At 43.4% G+C, this 17562-nt stretch overlaps 3 protein-coding genes across 6 annotated transcripts in view; 2 read left to right on the top strand and 1 right to left on the bottom strand.

The window, feature by feature from the left end:
• Positions 1 to 6370, top strand: part of MIDEAS (mitotic deacetylase associated SANT domain protein) — a 62630-nt gene extending 56260 nt beyond the window's left edge. For 2 of the 3 annotated variants that reach the window (XM_016134813.2, XM_016134812.2), the window contains exons 11-13: positions 587 to 799; positions 2242 to 2438; positions 2785 to 6370. In XM_016134813.2, coding sequence (XP_015990299.1) covers positions 587 to 799; positions 2242 to 2438; positions 2785 to 2962 — 588 coding nt within the window. In that variant the 3' untranslated portion in view covers positions 2963 to 6370. The remainder of the gene's footprint in view (positions 1 to 586; positions 800 to 2241; positions 2439 to 2784) is intronic. The other variant, XM_016134815.2, reaches the window with a different exon arrangement.
• Positions 6371 to 7119: 749 nt separating this feature from the next.
• PNMA1 (PNMA family member 1) lies at positions 7120 to 9646 on the top strand. The gene has a single exon (XM_016134810.2). The coding sequence runs from the start codon at positions 7808 to 7810 to the stop codon at positions 8867 to 8869; it is 1062 nt and encodes a 353-aa protein (XP_015990296.1). The 5' UTR covers positions 7120 to 7807; the 3' UTR covers positions 8870 to 9646.
• A 3319-nt stretch (positions 9647 to 12965) lies between these two features.
• DNAL1 (dynein axonemal light chain 1) overlaps positions 12966 to 17562 on the bottom strand; it is a 34128-nt gene continuing 29531 nt past the window's right edge. Inside the window, exon 8 of one of the 2 annotated variants that reach the window (XM_036239575.1) lies at positions 12966 to 16367. In XM_036239575.1, coding sequence (XP_036095468.1) covers positions 16327 to 16367 — 41 coding nt within the window. In that variant the 3' untranslated portion in view covers positions 12966 to 16326. The remainder of the gene's footprint in view (positions 16368 to 17562) is intronic. The other variant, XM_016134809.2, reaches the window with a different exon arrangement.

The raw sequence follows: 17562 nt of genomic DNA, 5'->3' as shown, positions 1-17562 counted from the left end.
GACACATTAACACCAACTCGAGACTTTGTCCTTGACATAATCAAGATTGAAAGAGAACTGAAAAGAAAATGCTATTTGATTCTGTTTCCATGTATCCACCTCACATCATCTTGGGGTTACTAGTCTATACTTGGCAACATGCTCTAAGACAGAGAGTGGTTTGGTTCCTATTCTGCAGTTAGGAAGGGAGTGGAGATACAGAGAGCAGTACAAAGATAGTTTAGAATGGAGCTCGAGGCTGCTCCTTGGCTCCCCCATATCACCCTGCCCAAGAATGAGTCTCTTGAACGCATTCAGGAGGACAAGTGTCCTGTAGGGAGGGACTGGCATGCTCCGTCCCTGCCCCTGGCTCGATATGAAGTGCTTGGTCTCATCCTGAGGGCTCCCAGGGCTCAAAGCTCTCTCTTCTTCCCCAGGGAGACTAGCAGAGGGAGAGTATACAGTCATAGCACAGGGGGTTGCGCTGGGCCAGGCCAGGCAAGCAGGACCGTCAGGGACAAGTGAGCCCCTGGCTGGGTCAGAATGAGTGCACTACGCCTACATGACTGAGCTCTAGGCACACTATCCTTGTTCTTGTCCCCCATAGACTTCCCAGAAGTTCCCTAGGGTGCTTCCTCCCAGAAGAGAGTCCCCAAGTGAAGAGAGGCTGGAGCCCAAGAGGGAAGTAAAGGAGACCAGGAAGGAGAGGGATGAGGAGGTGCCAGAGGTCCAGGAGAAGGGGGAGCAGGAAGAGGGGCGAGAGCGAAGTCGGCGGGCAGCGGCTGTCAAAGCCACACAGACACTACAGGCCAATGAGTCGGTAAGTGTGACCTCCACTTGGGGAGCCCAGGGCCAGGAGGAGCTGGACCCAAGGATGTGGGATGGAGGGCAGAGCAGGAATCAGGACTATGATCATGATCATCATCATCATCCTAGCAGGAAATGTACTAAGTACTTTATGCTCTTAACTCATTTAATAATCCTCATAACCCTATATGGCGGGTACTGCCATTAATCCCATTTAACAGATGAGGAAATTGAGGCCCAAGAGCAGACAAACTAATTGGCAGCCTGACTCCAGAGTCTGCTTTACTGCTCTGTATCTGAGACTCAGGGAGAGGGGCTTTGTGAAAATCCAGAAGGTACATGGGACATTGGGGAAGCATTCATGAGTTGTAGCTCAGGCAGGGCTCCACAAAGAGACATGTGTCTCTAAGAATGTCAGAAATTGAGCCGAGACCATGGGAATAACAATAATGGCCCCTCACGCATGTTCTCTGCTTTCCTGTCCATTATCTCATTAATTCCTCACAATAACCCCAGATGGAGGAAACTGGGTTCACAGGTACTAGGTGACTTGCCTGAGATTCCACTGTAGAACATCATAGGCCAGAACACACCAGGCCAGAACCGTTCCTTGTCAGGGAGGGGTCACCCAAGAGAAGGTAAGGATGAAAAGTATCTCTTGGGGAATTACTATGAGAGTCTTTTTATTTTGATGTTGTACACTTATGCCTGCACGAAAACTCCCACAAACTAAGCACTTAGCTGTTTGCTCCCTTCTGAGCCTTGGCTGTGCTCCTTCTCTGAGCACTGTGTTCCGTGGACATGCTCGGTCATGTTCTGCTGACTTGTGAACATTTTCCTGTAGGGTCGGCCCAGTGCACACACTTAGGACTTTTAATGGCCCTCTGGGGCTCCCTAACCTGAGGTTCATGGTTTGCACACCCTAAGCAGCACCTCTCCAGATCAGCACTAGGTGTCATCTGCTCTCTGGCACCTGCTGTGTTTCCCATGGTGGCTCATATCATGAGGTAGCTGCCTGCACAACTGTCCCTTTCACTAAACTACGAGCTCTCTAAGGGCAGGGGCTCCTGTCTGTCACCTCTGTATACCAGCACCTGGCACATCACATGGACTTTTAATTGCATGTATGGATTAAAGTCACGAGTGGATGAAATGGCTGAAAACATAAATTTGTGTGTCATTAACTGAGACACCGAATCCCCTGTCAGATGCATTGAGAAGCCTACGGCAGCCAGGACTGTACCCCAGAATTACTGTACCAGCAGCATTGTAAAGATAGAGCTGGCCAAAGGTGGAATGGGCTGCAAAAAACGGCAGTGAGTACCTTGTCACTGGAAGGATTTAAGAGGATGCTAGGGGACCATTTGGCAGGAATGTGTGGCCATTCCCTGAGATTCCAGAATTCGGGATCCTGTCTTCCCCAAATCTCACAACTTCTTATTTGTTCCTCTCCAGGCCAATGATATCCTCATCCTCCGAAGCCATGAGTCCAACGCCCCTGGCTCTGCTGGTAGCCAGGCCTCAGAGAAGACAAGGGAGGGGCCAGGGAAGTCACGAAGGGCACTACCTTTTACGGAGAAGAAGAAAAAACCAGAGACGTTTAATAAGACCCAAAATCAGGAAAACACTTTCCCTTGTAAAAAATGTGGCAGGTAAGATGGCAGGCCCTGTCTACACTGAGACCTAGCAGGGTGGCTGTGGGCTGTTGGGGGTGGTGTAGACTTTGGTTATGGGGAAGAGGAGGTAGTCTGAGCTTCTGCCTTTTCTTCTGATTGGCTCAGAGGGTTTCTAGGGCAGTGATGTCACCTGGAAGCTTTTAGAAGAGGCATGCTGGTGGCACTGAATGGGAACCCATCCCTCCTGTAGTTGGAGGGCAGGGGTGGGTTAAGTCTAGAAGGACCTCCCCCGACCCTCTACACATATACACACACACTCAAACTTTGAGGTCCCAAGGGGTGAGGACAGACCTCTTACTTGACCCCTCCTGCCTGGCTGCAGGGTGTTTTACAAGGTGAAGAGCCGAAGCGCCCACATGAAGAGTCACGCGGAGCAGGAGAAGAAGGCCGCCGCCCTGAGGCAGAGGGAGAAAGAGGCTGCAGCCGCCGCAGCCACCGCGGCCGCTGCCTCCCCGCACCAGTCTGCCTTGCGGGAGGAGAGCGCTGGCGAGAGGGGCTGACCAGGAAGGCTCGGCTGGGAGGCCTGGGACTGGCCCCTCTCCCTGGGCAGCCAGCCCTTCCCCGACCAGCCTGCTGAAGTATCTACAAGTGCCCTGGAACCTCCAGAGGGAGAGAGGAGCAATCACGTGGACTTTTCTCTGAAAAACAAATAAGACAATAAAATAAACAGCTCTTTTATTTATAAAGGCCCCAGGAGCAGTGTTAAGGGCTGCAGGATCCAGTTCTCTGTGCATTTGATCTGTCGAAAGTTGTCCTCTTGCTTTCCAGGAACTGAGAGTCCTTGCTGGCTGGGGCCGCCCTCTGGAAGGGGCTCCAGCCTCTGGCACTGGGACCCCTGCTGCCGCACAGTCTCTTCTCTTCCTCTTTGTTCCCCCTGCTCCCCTCAGTCACCATGGAGAGCCAAGCACAAGCTCACCACCCTTCCTCGCAGCATTATACCCCTTCCCCAGAGGACCTCAAAGACCCTGCTCCAAGCCTTGGAAAAAGGGAATTCCTTGGAGGGAGTGTGGTGGCCATCTCTGAGAGAGACCTCAATCTGGCACCTGTGCTGTCCCCTGCATGACAATGTCCAGGCCTAAGTTGCGCCACTGATCCTGTCCTCAGGCCACCTTCTCCCTGAGAGGGAAGCTACCAGAATGCCTGGAGGGAGAGAGACTGAGGACAGGTACCTATCCCTGCTAGCAGCCTGCTGGGGTTGAAAAGTTTTCTCAAATGTTTGGGGAAAGGGCTAATAATATTCCTGCCCAAGCTTTCAGCCTGCTGGAGGTAAGGGAACTGCTAAGGATGTAAGCTTCAGGGCTAGGCCTGAAGGAGCTTTTGATTAGCCTTGGCTCTTCCTGCTTCCTCCCTTTCTGCCAAATACCTTTGGGCCCTGGAGGCTGCTAAGGATACTTAGCCTAGGCCCAGCCTGCCCCTCCTTGGTGCATGTTTCCTGCCTGCCTCTGTCCTGCCCTTGTCAACTGCCACCTAACTCCACCCTACCTGGTCTAGGGCTGATATCCACAGCCCAGCCCCCAGTCCTGCATGCTCACGATTTCTGGATCCTTCCCTGGGAGGGGAAGGTCTCCTGGAACCAGATTAGACAGGAGCCTTCATTCCTTGACTTGTGTCATTTGGGAGCTATTTATTTATTCTTAATATTTAATTTTTAACATCCTCTCAGGGACCAGGGGCCTCCTGCTTTTCAGAGGCCCAAGTGCATTTACCCCCAAACAAGGCACCTTCTTGGCGTCCCTCCCCCCCACCCCACCCCGACCGCCATTCCCAAGACCCTAAGGTCCCTCACCTCAGTTGCCCTGGAAGCTCTTGCCAGTAGGAATGATAGCACTGAAAGAGGGTAGAAAGGTGGAAAGTGTCACCGAAAACACACAGAGACTAGCAAGAGCAAGAGAGATCAAAGGTAATTCTTGTTTGCTACCTCTTTTCTGGCTGTACTTTCAAGCTGCCCGAGGGGATTGGCTGGAAGCCAGAATTCTGGTTTTGTTTCTGGCTTGAAGAAGCCATATTTGGCATGGAATCTGAAGTGAAAGGGCTGGAAGGTTCTGGAGGCCCCTTCACTTGCCAGTCCCACAGGAGGGCTGAGTTATTTTTCTGATCTTGTTACTCAACTTTAGTTGTGTAAAAAAGTTCAAAGTGAATGCAAGTCTATGACAGGGTCAACCTGTTAGGTAGGAGCCAAAAAACATTTTGCTACTCCTTATGAGATAGCCTAAAGGCATCATGTTGGTAGCTGGGAGTGGGAAGGGAGTTTCGTTTCTAAACTATGCACTATCAGGTATTTTTTTCAGCATTCATTTACGCATTAATATGGTCCTACAGGACCCCAGCTAAGGGAGCAACAGAATTCTCCCCCGGACTCCTGGATGGCTACGTAAATTTCCATCTTCCCAGTTAATTTCCTCCGTAAACTTCTACAAACTCAGTCTCAAGATTGCAAAAATCTGGTATACCCTCCAGAAACAGAAGGATAGCAAATTTAGGTTCTCTTCTAAATCACTTGTGTAATATGAGTGCCTTCTCAGCTTTGCCCCAAAGTGCTACTTATGTTTCCCAAGGTTTTTTCATTTAAATTGTATTTAGTTTCAGGCGCCTTTCTGGACATGTTGTAACAGAACCTTCTGTCCTCTAGAGTGATTATCCTTTTTCTAAGCTGATGGGAGACCAGACCAGAAGAATGTAGATGGAAAAAATCAAGATGGTATTTGTATTAGTCCCACCAGACACCATAATTCAGGATTCAAGCTCCAGGATGGACTTATATCTAGAATGCAGTGTGAAAATTAAAATGTTTAGAGGGCAGTGCAGTTGTGGCAAGTAACCTAATTAAATAGATGCAGCCCTAGAGGCTGGCATAGGTATATCCTTTATGGTGCTTTCTCCCTGTGAATACATTAGGCTCACCCTTTGTTTTTTCTTTTTCTTTTTTCTTCAGAGCTCTTTGCTTTAGGAAGGTAAATGACAAACACCTCCAGCTTTATAATGTCCTCGCCACACCATCTCACATAGCCATCTCCCAGCCTCCATTTGCACCCAGCTAAGGGCATGAAACCTAGTGCCTGTGTTCCAGACCATTTCTGAGGTCTCTTACCCACCCAAGGAGACAGTACATCAGCACTGTCCTCCATGCCTTCAGCAGCCCCCCTCACAGCTCAAATACACACCTATCCCTTGTGCCACCCCACCTCCACCCCTGGTACAGAGGTTGTGTGCTGCTTATGTCTAAAGGGATGTCCTATATTTAACTGCCTCAGTGACCTCTTTCTTCTCATAGGCCAGGTGTTAAGATGAAAGAGGAATACACATACTTAAGTCCTAGATGTTTAAATATGTTTTCACTGGGGCTTACTTTCCTTGGACGGTATTTATTACCAGACTGGCAAGCCTAACTCCTTAGGTTTACAGGAAGTATGCATATTTTTATAAAACAATTGTATGTCCTCCACATATTTTGCTGTGTTAATATTTGCCTCTAACAATTTGAGCTGTTTCACTTTTTCCTCATTTGTCTCTTAAGTTGAAAGCCTTGTTGGAGGGAACAGAGCACAGGAACAGCTTTGACAGTCTGTAATTATTGTACAAATATTTTAATAGCATATAAATAAGTATATTCCTTTTATTTTGAAAAAATGATCAGACACTGCCTTTTGTGTGTTTGCTGCCTGTGGCACCCTTTTTAAAAAAGACTGTTACATATTAAAATAGTGTACATATATAAATATTACCTCTTTTGCTGTACAGTTGTGATAGACCAGACTGAAGATTTTATTTTTTGTGTGCTTTTTATAAAAAAATTAATACACTAAAGAAAATCTTGCTGACGTGATTGTAATGTACCTATGTAACTTATTTACTTTTGAATGTTCTTCTGTATCTTTAAACCTTTTATTAAATAAGGTTTTAAAAATTCAGTTGAATGCTGTGTTCTTTCAGGTAGATTTTCACCATCTGGGATTGACGTAAGTAAGCCTCATTTTGCTTGCAAGGGATTGACATTTTTGAATCATAAAAATTGTGTTTCATCAGTCCATTGCCAATGATGCCAGGTCGGGGGAAATTAACAAACCTGCATTTCCCTGACTATAAAGACTACCGAATATAGATTGTTTTTTACAAAACTTTAGACAAGTCTCAACTCAGTGTCTCACAAAAATATGTAAATGGCACACTTCCAACATTTTTGTTTCACTGGGATGAACTATGGAGAGTGCAGATGCGATCAGGTGACACAGGGAAGCCCTGGGGCAGAAAAGGACGTTTTCATATGCAGCACTGACTCTATAAGAGCAACTTGAGTAGACAAGTCAGCCATGACGGACGCGTTTTCAACAGTATCATCTTAAATCCATGCCAGAAGTATATTATTATCTTCTAAGCACGATGCTTTGTAAAGAAAAAAAAAAATCTGGACACTATAAAAAAGGAGATGCGTCATCAAAGAAACCAGTGCCAGAAGCCCCTGGCTGGCACCATGGCAACCGTTCGACCCTCCCCCACCCCTCCCGGGCCTCTGGAGCGCGCGGATCTCGCGCCGTCTGGGCCACCGTTGCTATGGCTACACTGGAGCTGGAACGGTGGCGGGGGCGGAGCAGGCGGAAGCCACTCGCGGGGCCGGCCCCGCCCTCCACTGCGGCAGTCACTCCGCTGGCTGCGGGTCGGGCCAGGCGGCAGTCGTGGTGAGCCTGCTGCAGCCCGCACCTCCGCCGTCTGTATCCTCCGTCGTCGGCCGTCCTCGCCGACCAGAGGGTCTCATCTCAGCCTGCGAAGGAGCCGCTCCCGGACCGATCCTGCCGCTGCTGCTGCGACCGCGGGACAGTCTCCCTCTCCAGGGGCGGCACAGCCCCCGTCTGCAAAGCAGCCGCCCCCCGGCCGCCTGAAGGCCCAGTTCCGACCGCGAACGTCCGACCGACGCCCGCAGCGGCGACTGCCGGGCGCGCCGGCCGCGGAGAGGAGGCGGACACACCCCCGCGACACACCCCGGCGGCCTCGCGAGTCCGGCGGCTCCTGCCTTCGCCACCCGCGCTCGCTCCACGCCGTCTACGCTGCGACGGGACCCCGTACCTGCCGCTGGAGGACCCCGCGACCTGAGACGCAAGATGGCCGCGACCGCGTGACGGACCGGGTGCGCATTCCAGAGGCTTCGCGCCGCGAACGCGCCGTCGGACGCACTTGGAGGGGCAGCGAAGGAGGACGAGAGCGGGACTCTGGTGTCGTTTGTTAATTCTGATTGCGTGAAGCTCGCCTCCCGTGGGCGTACTGGGGACAGCGTCTGCTCTTCTAAGTCATAGAGCACAAGGGGCCACGGTCTGATCCCTATTTGTAGAATTGTGCCCTTGATAGTGGGGAAAATGGCGATGACGCTGTTGGAAGACTGGTGCAGGGGGATGGATGTGAACTCCCAGCGAGCCCTACTCGTCTGGGGGATCCCAGTGAATTGTGACGAGGCTGAGATTGAAGAGACCCTCCAGGCTGCGATGCCCCAGGTGCCCTATCGAGTGCTTGGGAGAATGTTCTGGAGGGAGGAGAATGCGAAAGCAGCCTTGTTAGAGCTCACTGGCGCTGTAGATTACGCGGCCATCCCCAGGGAGATGCCGGGTAAAGGAGGGGTCTGGAAAGTGGTCTTTAAGCCCCCGACTTCCGATGCTGAATTTTTAGAAAGGTTGCACCTCTTCCTAGCGAGAGAGGGGTGGACCGTGCAAGATGTTGCCCGTGTCCTTGGGTTTCAGAACCCCGCTCCGGCCCCAGGCCCAGATATGCCAGCAGAGATGTTAAACTATATTTTGGATAATGTTATTCAGCCTCTTGTTGAGTCCATATGGTACAAGAAGCTGACGCTGTTCTCGGGGAGAGACATCCCGGGGCCTGGGGAGGAGACCTTTGATCCCTGGCTGGAGCACACTAATGAGGTCATAGAGGAGTGGCAGGTGTCTGATGTAGAAAAGAGGCGGCGATTGATGGAGAGTCTTAGAGGCCCTGCCGCTGATGTCATCCGCATTCTCAAGACTAACAACCCTGCGATAACCACCGCCGAATGCCTGAAGGCGCTTGAGCAGGTTTTCGGTAGCGTCGAGAGCTCTCGGGATGCGCAGGTCAGGTTTCTGAATACTTACCAGAACCCAGGAGAAAAGTTATCGGCTTATGTTATACGCCTGGAACCTCTGCTGCAGAAGGTGGTGGAGAAGGGGGCCATAGATAAAGATAACGTAAATCAGGCCCGCCTGGAGCAGGTCATCGCTGGGGCCAACCACAGCGGAGCCATCCGAAGGCAGCTGTGGCTGACCGGGGCTGCGGAAGGGCCGGCCCCTAACCTCTTCCAGTTGCTGGTGCAGATCCGCGAGGAGGAGGCCAAGGAGGAAGAGGAGGAGGCTGAGGCTGCCCTCCTGCAGTTAGGCCTGGAGGGCCACTTCTGAGCCCCAGGAGATGGAGCTTTAGTGCAGACCTAGATCAATCACAGTTGCTTTCCTGTCTCTCTGCTGTCTTATAGGTATGTCTCTTACTAGTAAATTTCTGTTTTCTGAGGGGAAGTCATGCCTGCATATTCATGTAACATTAGTAAAATTATGCGATTGAGCAATCCTGAGCCGCTACAAGAGAGTCATGCTAGCTGAAATGCCAGGTAAAGGCTTGGACCCAAGTACTCAGTGCAAGCTATCGTTGTGGCATCATCATCAGTTGTGGAAAATGTGAACTTGTGACACTTCTCATCGAGGTACTTAAATGTAAAATTGCATGTTCAGATGTTTAGCCCAGAGCCTGGCTAATACAAGAAGTGTTCAGTAAAGATATGAACTGTTACTAATATCGTGAGTTACTAATATTGTGAGTTTTGTGTTTACCGAAGATTGTTCCTGATTTATATTAATGGAAAGAAATGTGAATCATATTATTAGTTGCACTTTACAATGCTAATTTCTCAGTTTTCATCTTTAGACATCTGGATCAGTATAATCGAAAAGTATTCTGAGATTACAAAATGAGTTGCAAATTTAGAGCTGCGTAAATTAGAATTTTTCACTGTATGAGTTATAAATCGCATGGGTAGGTTAATAGGAACCAGTTACAGTATCCATTCCCCCATTTCAAATCTTTGTCATTGGCTAGTACTTATTCATGCTGATTATAAGTAATTCTAAATTTTAAGTAATCAAATAAATACATGTATACAAATAAAAATATTTTGAAAATTCTATTGTCTTCTCGTTTTTCTGACCTGTATAAAAAATTTCAGTGTAATTAAAATATATATTTTCTTAGACTTCATATCACTAAAAAAAAAAAAATCGAATTTCAATAATTTTATCTTTAAGCCTTATATCATACTACGTAAATTTAAAGTGCAGTGCCTTTTAATATTTTCATTTTTTGCATGTTTTCTACAAGAGATATAAGTAAGTAACTTATAAAAATAAAACATTAGGAAATGCTTAAATGGCATTTAGGAGATTATCTAGCAATGCTCTTTCTCCCCTTTTAAGTCTTTTCAGCTAAAAATATTTTGAGGAGTAACTCATATCTGTGTAAAATGAATGTTTTGGTTTTACAGCAGCCATTTTACATTCCAGGAGAATATAACAAGGGAAATATGGCTTAAAAACATGTTTATTTGGCTGCAGAGATTCTAAAAGATTTTATGGACATAGCGTTAGTGGGGTTTTCACCAAGGTTTACAAGATAAAACCTTGTAACAAGGCTTTAAAATTATAGCTAACCTATTGTAATAATCATAAGGTAAAAATTGTATTTATAAAGGCTAATACTGGTATGTATTCTAACATTTTTCTGTACACTCATGTCTTCACTTGCCATTTGCTTTCCTTTCACACTTCTCTCAACATATATTTGACCCCCATAATGGATATGCAAATTTTCACGCTCCCCACAAGCATGTCTGTCTTCATTCCCCCCTCCCCCACTGACATAGCTTCTTCCCCTTCCTTTCCCCCACACTCCCCTCCCCTCACAGTTCTGTCTTCGCACACTCCCACCTTCCCCACATCGCTCCATCATAAATATGCTTTCCACCACGCATGCACTGTACCACAGTCTCCCACCCCATCATAAGGTTTCTCCATACCACCAACCATTGTGTGTGTGTACACTCTATATACATATACACGTAACTGGGTTATTTTTATCAATCTATTATGGGCATCCTTATATGCACATTAGGGTATACATTCTTTTCATAGCTGCAGAGTTGATTGCATTTTAGGAGGGAGGGTCATTGCTTAGGATCCTTTTATTATATATAACAATTGTATTTAATATACATACCTATGTATCTAAAACTACATATATATGGTGTAAAACAATGTCAGGATTCTAGATGTCCATCCTTTGTTCTAGAAAACAACTTAAAAATACTGAGCTATTTATGATCTGAGTTAAGGTTTTTTCTTTATAGGTTCAGAAATTAAAATCTTCCTGCGTTTTTAAGGGAGGACAGCAACAAGAAACAATCTATAACCAAAGAACTGTGAAATAAAAAAGTAGAAGCTGCAATACAATCCCCTTCTGTGACCAAAATTACATTTGGCTGATAGCACACAATATGTGCTGGGAAAATATTAATGCTACTGCTGTTGCTCAGTTCTTCCTGTTTCTTGTGTATAAAAAGGACCTGGCCAACATCAGGTTCTTCCAGATCAAGGGCCTGCCTTTAACCTTACAGACTTTTGAAACTAAGAAAAGAATGAGGAATGGTGTACTAGTTGACTTGCTGTACCTGGAAGCATGCTTTCTAAATGGTGCCCAGAGAACTTCTGGGGAAGACCTAGAAACCTAGGAGAGGAAATTACCATTAGTAGTGAACTACTGAAAAAAAGGGGGAAAAAAAGGAAAGAAATGAAATTCTTTTTCTTTCTCCTTCCCTCCTGCTCCCTCACACACACAGCTGAATTTCTTCAGAATTGAGTATCATTCGAAGTTCACATTGTTGCTCTATGTTAGCTGAAACTAAGGTAACCAAAAAAAGATACAAATTAGTTTTTTATAAAATAACAATTTATTACTATTTTAAAACAAGTCTCACAAAATAACATTCAGAAACTCAACATTTCTAAATAATTTAACACAATAAGTTTAGTCATAAAGTCAAGCTACAAAATTCCTGCATATAAAAGATTATTACCAAAGTATTAATAGATGTTAAAATGTTCTTTAGAATGGAGTTGGTTCTAGAAGCCTAAAATTCTGGAATGATGCTTGTGAACCAGACTGACACCCTAGGAGAAGTAGCTAGCAATATGTATAATTCTCTACAGCCACCAACTCCCTGGTCTTTTAATGGGATTGATCACTCAAGGCAACAGCACCTCAGAGGCAGGTAACCTGCTAATCAAAGAAGCAAAGAAATTCCCATTCTCCTAACGTTAGCCACAACTTAATTTAGCCAACATCTAAATTAATTTTTTACATCGACGTAGGAAAGATAATTCACAAAATTTCTATTCCAACTATAGCAGAATTATACTTAACACATCCCCCACCCCACCCGAAAGATGACTATCAATGTATCAGACATGGAAGATGACACCAAGTGGGAAAGTAGGGGAATCCTGACTCTGATTATGTCAACACACAACTCTTGCTGAGGTGGGCCTCAAACGAGCAGGGCTGAGGTCTGATTTTCTAATACTCATATGCAGGCAAGGTATTTGCCCATCTGCCCTTTGGGAGTGCCCTCCATCAACATCCAGTTCATAATTTTAAAGTGCAAATCTACTGACAAATAGTTTACTCTCCCTCACCCCCTTGCTAAATTTACTAGATCATAATTTGGTTAGCTGGTTCCCCTCTCACCTGCTCAATGTGGGAAATGAACTAGAATCTAGTTATGACTTCTCCAAATGACAAGTGAAAATTTTAGGTCAGGAAAAGGTAAGACTCAGTCCAGTCATTCCTTTCGGTTTTCTTTCTTTTTAGTCACTGGTTTATAAAAAGGCAAGAATAGAGAGATAGATGTGGGATTTCTAAAGTTTAGTGATTTTTTAAAAAACATACACATAATTTTTTTTTATTGCACCTATTTCATGGTTTTATAAACAACAACAACAACAAAAACCCTCATGCTAGAGTGAAGATAAAGAAATATGGTCAAGTTAGCTGTGTCAGAAAGCACCTACTCTGCTATACTGAATCGTGTTTCATATGTAATTATTTACATACACATTAAGCAGCCTAAATAAAGAAATTATATGCCAAAGGAATTAAATTCTGGTAAAGGATAACTTTCAGATTAGCAGTTAGTTTCCTCCCTTTACCACTACTTAACAAATGTAAAGTCTTTGTGAACTAACAGTCAGACTACAGTTAGAGACGTTAACTACTCATGATTGATGCTTTGACACCTTCTTCCAATTTTTTTAAGTTAATGATTAAATCCAACCTTCCCAGGCCCTACGCTCTTTCCATTTAGGACTAAGAAAATCTATCTTCAACTCTACTTACACATCACCAATTCTGAGAATAAGTCAACAGTTAAGATTCATTTCTTTTTCCTCCTTATTCTATTTCAGACCACTGGAAAAAGTGATCAGAAGAAGCATCTATTCAAGTCAAAATTTCTCTTTCCAGACAGGAACCACATTTAAGTGTCTTATACCACCTCTATTTGTGGGATGGATCCAGTAACCAGACATTCTTCTAATCACATCCAAAATTAGTGTCTATACCAGTTAACTTTCATATATGATGACCAAATTTTATACAATATGTTTCTGTATTTAATGACTGCTATAGACTGCAAAATTTTGTGCATTACTGGATAATGAATGAACACCTAAAGAATGATGATCCATTTTCTAGAAGATACTCAAAATGTTGAACTTTAGAGACAAAGCAAAATCTATCATTAAGTTGGACTCTGTTGTTAGCAAGAGCGAGGCAGGTTAATAATCATTGTTCTAAGATAAACAGAATGCTAAGAAATAAAAGTTGAGACCCTGCTGGAAAAAAAAAAAAAGTTGAAATTTCCAGTCCTGAGTTTCTAATGTTATGGGAATTGCGTGAGAATTATTAAAGTAAGATCGCGAAAGTGGAAAACACCAATAACCACCTCCTTCCATCCATGATTATTAAATATGTCATTTCTGTCATACAACTCAGGTGGCGTACAGCTACAAAGCGAAAATAAATGAACCTTGGACAAAAAGAATATTGATATAAAGCACTGGTTCTTAACTAGGGATAAATTTGTTCCCACTTCTCTGCTCCAGGGGATAGATGGCAATGATGAAGAAGACATTTTGGTTGTCACAGCTATGGAAAAGGTTCTACTGGCATCCAGTGAGTATAAGTCAGAGATGCTGCTAAACATCATAACACACAGGACATCCCCCACAACATTATCAACCCCAAAATGTTGATAGTGCCAAGAATGAGAAACTGATTTAAAAGAACAAACTCCTGTTAACAGAGAACACAAAACTTTTTGAGGCCTGACCAAGTAATACTGGCATAAGCTTAGAGTTAGGGAGTATAGAAAAAGCGAATCCTCAGTAGACTAAATCAAGTTTCCTGTAGAAAAATTAAAATATTGGACTGATTCCAGAGCTCTAGCATCATTATGAGAATAGAAGATATTTAAATAATCCACTAAAATGGCATAATGTTTTAAACCGGGAGCACAGAGAAAATCCATTCCAAGTAGGTCAAAGACCTAATCCAAGAAGCATAAATTTGTAGTGGTAAAGGGTGATTTAAGAAATGATTTGAGAGACTATTCTGAACTTCTTCCTCCACTCTATCTTCCATTTTCCAATGGCATGGATTCTGGCTTTAATTCCAGGGAGGAGATGCATAGAAGTTAATCAAATATTTGTTGAATGGAACTGAATGTGAATTTTGTGTGAAATGGACACAGAAAATCACCTTACATGTTTCTCTGAGAACTACCAGGATTAAGACATTTAAAAACAAGGAGAAACTGAAAAAAATAGTTTCTATACTGCAGACTTAAAAAATAAAAACCCAAACACTAACACTGTAAGCCATTTTACAAAAACATTCAATATGAAGTCATCCATTTCCTATTATATTCACTTCCAGAGTAACTTTTAGAAAATACATCCATACATAGCAATATGGCTTCAAGCTTGCCCACTAGATGACATTCGTACTACAAGTAAAGAAAATAATTCCCTTAGCTTCTGGGCCTTGAATATCACTGAGGGGAAAACTCACTCCCTGTGGTACACAAAAGAAATACCCACACACTTTGAATTATAAGCCAGTCAGAGTAAAGATTTTTTTTTCCTATCAGACAGTAACAAAAAAAACTAAAAGGAAGCTAAAAAAAAAGGTGTTGGATTATTTTTCTTTTTGTTCATATCTAGAATTGATTGTCAAAGCATTGGTCCCGTTTGATCTGACTATGGGAAATCATATAATTCCTATTTAAACAATAGCTAAAAACTTCTGAAATGCAGGAGTACTTATGTGATCACTTTAAAAAAATGACTCTTCTCTCTTTGACTGATTTTACACAAGTAAATGGGAAAATAGTCTCTGATTGAGGGACTTTAGGCACGATTTGGCAGAGGGCCTCTGACATCTTTTTTGTAGTCATCAGTGATTTTGGTCATGGCCTGCTATGGACTTCATCTGGTTACTGACTACCATATCTTGCATTTTCCAAGAAGAATTCTTTTTCTTATATGATAAACTCTAAGCTTTGCATACAACTAGTGCTTTGCCATTTTGAGTTTACATCACCTACAATGCTTCACAGAGGAGACAATCCTCAAAAATATTGCCATTTGCCTGGGATCCCATAATGAAATATCTCTTTTCTCTCCACAACAATTTACATAATTCATTTCAAAAGCTGTTTAACTTAGAACTTTTCTAAAAATATATTTTGAAGTACTAAATTTCATTTATTGAAAGGTGCCAAATCCAGTCCATACCCTTATAACAAATCACTTCTCCCAACATAGGAGTCAACAGACCAAAGTTATTAGGACAAATTCGACATGTATGAATGGCCAAGATTTAGGCTAGGAATTCAAATAAAGCTAATGCTTATATATATCTCCTTACATACATATAAGGAACTATAAACCAAAAAGTGTGCCTAAGATCAGGTCCACATGAGTGACATGACCACAGTACTGGTCAAAGGAATAATCATGACCATCATTTTAATCAGTGATCTGGGTCACAGAATGACTGACTGACTAAGCACAGTGACTCAAGTGGCCATGCATGTACACGCACAACCTAAATTCCAATTGACAATGCACACATTTTTGGAAAAACAAATAAGTAAACATAACATGGGCAATAAGGCCTCTGGGATTTTAATTTTTCCTTTTTTCACCATAGCTCTTCCACTATGGCTTTGGAGTCTTCGTTCTATGGCTGCTGCTGCATTTCTAAGAGGAACTCTTCCTGTCACTCGCTGCCTTCTGAACAAAAGGCATGCACACATTTGTGCTTCTGAGTCATGAGGAGATGGACCTTCAGGAAAGCTGGTCTACAGATTCAAAAGTTAAGTATACATATTTAAATGCCTGGCCTAAAAAAAAAAATTGAATAAATAACCACATTTGTTCCTTTGTTGTTGTTAAAAATGATTGGTCTATAAAGGTTTCAGCAGATGGGGTCCTTCACTACAGAACTGAGACCGAACACAAAAACTGAAAATTTACAGTTACTAAAAAGGAGACTACAATATATAAAGTTGGTGTTACCACTTTGGGGGAGAAATACTGAATAGGTTAAGAAAAAAAAAAGGAATCAGAGATTTGTTTTATCTTAAGAACCTTTTGCCCCACACAGAATCTTTAAAATAGACAATTATACAAAACTTATCTATTGTTCTTATGACATTTAAATAAGTTAACACAAAGTGGAAAACATAGTGTTAGTTTTCTTCTTCCTCATCTTCTTTAATAACTGGGGTACCTAAAATGAAAAAGAAAATTATTTCTGGTCATTTTCAACAGATTGTTAAAATTCTAAATGAAAATATTTTCCAGTTAGCCTGAGAAGCTCTGAAATGCTGTGAAGTGTGCCATAATAAAACAATTTCATAAAATGATTTTTAATTTTAAATTATCCAAAAAGCTCTCAGGAGAATTCTCAAAGGGATCAATATAAGTATTTATGAATATTTAGCTCTCCACATGCAGAGTTGCAAATAAAAATGCCCAAAGGTGCCAGGCAGAAAAATAAAGCCCTATACATACTGAAAATGTTGTACGTTAAACACAAAGAAATATTCTTTATTGTTCACAATAAAATATGCAGTTCCATTCTGAATTTCTATGTTTCTCCTCCAAGTATTAAACATTAGGAATAAATTGGGAAAGAATAAAAAGAACCAAAGCACAGAAAACAAAACACATTTGCAGGTTCTCACTGGGCCAAGGGCCACCCATTTCTAAGCTCTTGCATTTGAAGCATGCCCACAAGCTTACCCAGTCTACTAACTATTCAGTCTTAATTCTTTAGTCAGTCACCCCTCCACTCCAGCTAAACTACTCAACTCACTGTTTCCCAAATTTATCTTGCACACTCTTAACCACTGGATTCTTCGTTAACAAAGTACTTCCATTTTGGAATGCCCTCCCCAACTCTCCTTTCATCTAAACCCTACCCTGAATTAAGAACCAATTCTAGTGCCTCGTCCTCTGTGATCCTTCCTAAATGAACATTTATGTTCTTTATGGCCGTGAGCAGAGGTTTACCTCTCTGTACTCCCTACAGCAGCGGTCCCCAAGCTTTTTGGCACCAGGGACTGGTGCTCCTATGAGAACCTAATGCTTGATGAAATGAGGCGGGGCTGAGGTGATGATGCTAGCACCAGGGAGCAGCTGCAAATACAGATGAAGCTTCACTCACTAGCCTCCTGCCATGTGGCCCAGTTCCTAACAGGCCATGGACCAGTACTGATCTATGACCTGGGGCCTGGGGACCCCTGCCAACAGCATCTGTTTGCTGAGAAGGGAGCGGAGGGGCATCAGGGAGTGAATGTTTGATTGCAGTATAACATACATAAAAAGTAGAGCATACATGCAAAGTTCACAAAATACACAAAAAGTGTACAGATCAATAAACATACACGAAGTGAACACATCTAGTAATCAGTACTGAGATT

Source organism: Rousettus aegyptiacus, unplaced genomic scaffold (assembly GCF_014176215.1).
Source record: "Rousettus aegyptiacus isolate mRouAeg1 unplaced genomic scaffold, mRouAeg1.p scaffold_m13_p_3, whole genome shotgun sequence".
In the NCBI taxonomy this organism is placed as follows: Eukaryota; Metazoa; Chordata; class Mammalia; order Chiroptera; family Pteropodidae; genus Rousettus; species Rousettus aegyptiacus.
This window is presented reverse-complemented; position numbering and strand designations above follow the sequence as displayed.

Coding starts and splice junctions, on each gene's coding strand:
- PNMA1 (XM_016134810.2), top strand. CDS start 7,808: ATGGCGATGACGCTGTTGGAAGACTGGTGCAGGGGGATGGATGTGAAC.